The sequence below is a fragment of the Nelumbo lutea genome, chromosome 5 (assembly GCF_056320005.1).
Source record: "Nelumbo lutea isolate HS-2025 chromosome 5, American lotus-T2T, whole genome shotgun sequence".
NCBI classification, from domain to species: domain Eukaryota; kingdom Viridiplantae; phylum Streptophyta; class Magnoliopsida; order Proteales; family Nelumbonaceae; genus Nelumbo; species Nelumbo lutea.
This window is the reverse complement of record NC_142688.1, coordinates 67,315,862-67,321,861: the sequence shown is the minus strand read 5'-3', so window position 1 is coordinate 67,321,861 and position 6,000 is coordinate 67,315,862. Positions and strand designations below refer to the sequence as shown.

The window sequence follows — 6,000 nt, the reverse complement described above, 5'->3', positions numbered from 1 at the left end:
TCGAAGCATGCTAGGGTTATCCCAAATTCCACCATATTTCCCTAATCCCCCCACACTTAAATATACATTGTCCCCAATGTATGTGGTTATGCATATAGTAGAATGATTTGGGGGAACTTCCCTGTGCGCCTTGTTGGGTTCCTTCAGATATAAAATCAACTGCTAAACACAGAAATCAAAACCAAACAAAATAACAAAATTAACTAAATACAATGGGTTGCCTCCCATAAGCGTAATTGTTTAACGTTGTTATGCTCGATGTCCTCCTTTGCTTCTTTAATTCGATGAATAACGAGGAAAGTCCAACGAGATGTCTACCGTAGTGGAGACATTTGCATCCTCATTGAACAACTTTAATCGATGCCCATTCACCTCGAAAACCTTGCATGTATTGAGACTTTTGATCTCTACTGCACCATAAGGAAACACATTAGTAACAACAAATGGACCCATCCACTTGGAACGCAACTTACTTGGCATGAGTTGGAGTCGAGAATTGTACAATAAAACCTTTTGTCCAATTATAATTGTTTTTTTAAAAGTAAATTATCATGGAACAATTTGTTGTTCTCTTTGTAGATTTTCGAATTCTCATATGCTTCTAACCGCAACTCTTTCAGTTCTTGCAATTGGAGCTTCCTTGCCTTGCCAGCTTCTTTCATGTTCATATTGCAGTGATTGATTGCCCAATAGACTCCCAGGGGAGTGGCAAGATTTTCCAAAAATCAACCTATAAGGGGACATCCCTATTGGTGTTTTGTATATTGTTCGATATGCCCAGAGTGCGTCATCTAGACGTAGGCTCCAATCATTTCTTCCTAGATTCACCTTCTCTAAAATGGACTTGACCTCTCTATTGGAAATTTCAGCTTGTCCGTTTGTCTGGGTGTGATAAGCAGTGGCAGTTCGGTGATGCACCCCATACTTCCTTAGCAAGACTTCGATGGCTCTATTGCAAAATTGGGTTCCTTGATCACTTATGATGGCTCGAGGAATGCCAAATCTACTGAAAATGTTAGATTTGATAAGACCTACAACACAGTTTGAATCATCAGTCCTGGTGGCCTTTGCTTCCACCCATTTCGAGACATAGTCAACTGCCAAAAGTATATAAACAAAACCACAAGAGGGAGGAAAGGGTTCCATGAAATCAATACCCCAAACATCAAAGATTTCACAGACAAGAATAGAGGTTTGGGGCATTTCATTCCTGCGAGATAATGCACCTGTTTGTTGACATCTTTCACAATTTTTACAAAACAAGTATGCATCTCTAAATAGGGTTGCCCAATATAACCCATTATCTAAAATCTTAAAATCAACATATGCTCATTCACAATTTTTACAAAACAAGTATGCATCTCTTTTGGCCCAAAATGACCACCACAAGCATAATTATGACAAAAGCTTAAAATCGACATATGCTCATTCTTAGGGACACACCTCCTAATTACTTGATCAAAGCAGAATTTCCATAGATAGGGTTCATCCCATACATAATAGTTTGCCCCATACCTGATTTTATTTTTCATGGACTTTTTAAGGTAATTCAGCAAAATTTCAGTGACCAAGTAGTTCACAATATCAACATACCAAGGAACTATACCTTTTATGTGAAACAATTGCTCATCAAGAAACAACTTAGAGATGGGTGAGGAGTCCTCATCTTTTACCAACCTACTTAGATGATCCGCCACCGAGTTTTCAGCTCCCTTTCAATCTTTAATCTCCAAATAAAACTCTTGGAGCAAAAGTATCCACCTTATCAGCCTCAGTTTTGACTCCTTTTTCGCTAGCAGGTATTTCAAAGCTGCATGATCAGAAAATACAATTACTTTAGAGCCAAGCAAATGTGATCAAAATTTATTTAAAGCAAACACAATTGCTAATAGCTCCTTTTTAGTGGTTGTGTAATTGCATTGTACATCATTCAATGTTTTTGAAGCATAGTAGATGACGTGGCTCTGCCCATCAACTCGTTGACCTAAAACAACCCCTACCGCATAGTTGCTTGCATCGCTCATGATCTCAAAGGGCAAGTTTCAATATGGTGGTTGAATAATGGGTGCAATTGTTAATATTTTCTTGAACTTGTCAAATGCTTCCTTGCACTCATCTCCAAAATCGAAAGGCACATCCTTCTAAAGCAAAATGGACAATGGCAGGGCGATTTTTGAAAAGTCTCTAATAAACCTGTGATAGAAACTTGCATGTCCAAGAAAGGAACAAACTTCCCTAACATTTGTAGGGTAAGGTAAGCTCACAATTAAATCAATCTTGGCCTTGTCGACCTCTATTCCTCTAGCCGAAATAGCATGTCCCAACACAATGCCTTCCTTTGCCATAAAGTGGCATTTTTCATAATTCAAAACAAGATTTGTCTCTACACATCGATTCAGAATTTTACTTAAATTACTTAAGCAGTCATCAAACGAATCACCATAAATAGTAAAATCGTCCATGAACACTTCAATGCACTTCTCAATAAAATCAGAAAACATACTTATCATGCATCTTTGAAAAGTGCTTGGAGCAATACACAGACCGAAAGGCATCCATTTGTAAGGAAAGGTACCGAATGGGCAAGTGAAAGTTGTTTTCTCTTGGTCCTCCTAGGCAATAACTATCTGATAATATCCTGAGAATCCATCAAGAAAACAGAAGAAGGCCTTACCTGCTAATCTTTCTAACATCTGATCGATAAAGGTAAGGGAAAGTGGTCCTTTTGAGTGACCAAATTAAGTTTTCAAAAATCAATTACCATATGCCAGCCACTTTGTACCCTCATTGGGATTAGTTCATTATTTTGATTTTTTACCATGGTTATCCCAGTTTTCTTGGGTACAACATGTATAGAACATACCCATTTACTATCCAAAATTGGGTAGATTATCCCTTCATCTAACAACTTAAGTACTTCTTTCATTACAGGGTTGAGTTTTCTTTATGGTTCTCTAACTGGTTTGGCGCCATCTTCCAAAAGGATCCTATGCATGCAAATTGAGGGGCTGACCCCCTTTATGTCGGCTAAGGTCCAACCAATTGCTGCCTTATTTTCCTTTAGGACTTTGATGAGCCGCTCCTCTTGTTCTTCAGTCAACCCTTTCTTAATGATCATGGGTAGTGTTTCTTTTTTGCCCAAGTATGCATACTTAAGGTGATCAGGTAAGGTTTTTATTTCCAACTTCGGAGCCTGCAAAACAGAAGGCAACATTTTTTTGTGAGAAAATGATGATGGAAGATCAGAATTGATTACCTTTTGTCCCGGGATTGGTTCCGGAGTGTCATAGGATGTCTCAAACTCCTCCTCCCTGTCCAATTGTGCACTGAATTCAAGTTCTTCATCCATGTCCTCTTCTTCAAAAACTTCCTACACAATTGAATTGGTAGTGTCAATAGAGCAGATAGAATGGCATTCATTTGGATATTTCATAGCTTCAAAAATATTGAATTTAACAATCTCTCTATCGAACTCGATGGAGAGGGTACCCTCATCCACATTTATCATTTTCTCCTACAAAATAGATCCAAGTAGAAACCAACAAGGACCACCACACAATGCGTGTATACGAACAACAACCATGTAATAGTACGTGATGCATGCAAATGCAATAATGAAGGTTGAAGAAGTTTTTCTTGTTTTTCTTGTTTTTACTAGTTACTTTTGAGCTCTGGCAACCATTGTTTCTTGCTCCTTGTGATAACCAGAGCACCATTAGAATTTATGCCTGCTCCTGAACAACAAAGACCAATATCCCCACACTTTTGGCTTTGCAATTACAGTCTTTTGTTAAAGCAGATACGACATTCAACTACCAACTATTGTACCTTCAAATGGCAATGAAATACACCTCCCTAGAGACCACTTGAACTGCTCCTATCTGAAAGAAAATGCAGCACCCATATGAGAGAGAGAGAGATGAGAATTAATATCCCAACCTCCTTGGCAAAACTCTCTACGATACGGTTGAGAAGAGGATGGCCAAGATCGAACAAGCACCCCTTGTCAAAGGCCTAGATCTCATCGAGGATGGATCAAGTTTCCACATTACTACTCATCTTCTGTTGCCGGTCAGAATGGGCTGAGGGCAATACTATCAATTCACTTCTGAGCTGAGGATAGCTGAGTAGCCCAAGGCCTAAAGTGTTCGAGGGCTGGTAGGTCGGTCCTACAAGGAAAAAAGAAGAGAGAACATCAGAGGCCCCAGGATGGTACCCAAGGCGGAGATTTCGACTGTCAAGTTAGTGTGGGTGCAATGCAAGGTGCACGAGGCCTGAGGTGGGAACACTCAGATGAGGCGACAAAGGAAATTAGGGGTTCTTAAGTCCAGGTTCTAGATCCATACCTTGAGAGGGGTTGCCCCCTATTTATACTTGACACCACTTGGAGGTAGGAGGGCTCGGACGGTCAAGATGTGGTCCATACATGGGGGTCGCAGTCATCTGAGGTTGCCAAGTGAGGCTATGCCATTGGTTCCAGATCGTGCACTGACCTCTGCTCCATGCACGCGCTAATTGGATCCGCTCTGACTACCGCTATCAAAAACATGCAAACTTGCTATTGGTCAAGGCCATGTGCGCCTACATCATCTTCTATGCATAGAAGCAAGAATAGATACTCTCTAAGAAAGAACAAAGCAGAGGCTGATGCATAGAAAGTGTGAATTCTGAGAGAGCACTAACTACTATTATTGTTGGAACTGCAAATGGAGAGGGAGAGGATGATGAGAGGGAGGGGAAGAGAGGGTTAAAAGTGGAAATGTTTCTTTGCAGCCTTGAGTGTCTAACCCTACAACAGTGGTGTGGAGTTCGGGGAGAGTCACATGCTTGGGTGAACGATTTGTCAACATTCAAATAATGAAAAACCGACCCTCTCAACAATCGATTCTCTATATTAGTAGGCAGTTCGCAACAAGATATGAATATTAATAGCCAGTCAACCCACTTTCAAGAGAAAGGAACAGAATGGGGTAAGCTTACCACCTTCTTTGTCAATAAACGGGTAGAGTTGATTGAAGCTAATCATCTTCTTACCACCTACACGTGCTAGGAATGAAGAATGGTCGATCAATGAACATCAGTTCTCCTCTGTCATTCCTTCAATTCAGATTGAAGAGAAAGGGAAATATGGTAAAAAGAAAGGAAAAGGGTACAATGGTCTGAATATTATCATAAAGGTTAGTTTTGGCATAATGAAATTATTTAAATTGCACATAATCTCACAAGATGGCCTTGACTGACGATGATTTAACGCCAAGTACTGGATTGTCACAAATTGAAAGTTCAGGTACTAAATTGTCGGGTTTTAAAGTTTTGGTACTAGATTGGCACTAGGCCTAAAGTAATGTTAGACACTTTTTGTATGCCCTTAGCTTCAATCAAAATGATGTACATTATGAGTTTATTGTAAATGAATAAAAGTACATATTTGATTCATGTTCCTTTGGTATGTTTCTGTGTAATACCCTTAAATTGGACACTAATGGGACTCATGTTAGTTTAGAATGTTCACAGCCAGTGGGTCGATCTTGGGAGACCTATCCTAATAAGGCTGATACTGATGTGCCACCAAGTCAGTTGGGGTGGCCTGTCTCAGCTGCCAGGGTGTGACCCTAGGCACATGCAATGTAGGATTAATTGAATCTTTGAACTGGACCAGATTTCCAGTAATGCCCTAGACCGGGGAGAGTAATGGGCAAAACTGGAAAGTTACACCTGACCCCTAGACTCGATTATGATACTGCACTAGGTGTCAAACTGGGCTGTCTTTGAGGTACCAAACAGTGAGATCCTTAGCGGGGGTCAAAACCTGGGTATGTTGGGACAGTCTGAGAATTCATCTGAGTAGGTGATCATAGTGACAGGATCAGCCCCTTTTTCGGACAAAGGTAATGATTGGCGATGCACTCTCATTGATGGAAACCAAGACTGCCGGCAGCCGATTTCAATCGTTGAGATTTGTTTTGCAAAGTATATTTTATATGAGATATAAAAGTATAT

The 6,000-nt window shown here is 40.1% G+C and overlaps 1 protein-coding gene across 1 annotated transcript in view; it reads right to left on the bottom strand.

The window, feature by feature from the left end:
• Positions 1 to 1,722: 1,722 nt before the first annotated feature.
• LOC148852774 (uncharacterized) overlaps positions 1,723 to 6,000 on the bottom strand; it is a 31,010-nt gene continuing 26,732 nt past the window's right edge. Inside the window, exons 3-5 of the mRNA XM_088945851.1 lie at positions 3,257 to 3,370; positions 2,194 to 2,477; positions 1,723 to 1,810 (exon numbers count right to left, since the gene is read on the bottom strand). Coding sequence (XP_088801977.1) covers positions 1,723 to 1,810; positions 2,194 to 2,477; positions 3,257 to 3,370 — 486 coding nt within the window. The remainder of the gene's footprint in view (positions 1,811 to 2,193; positions 2,478 to 3,256; positions 3,371 to 6,000) is intronic.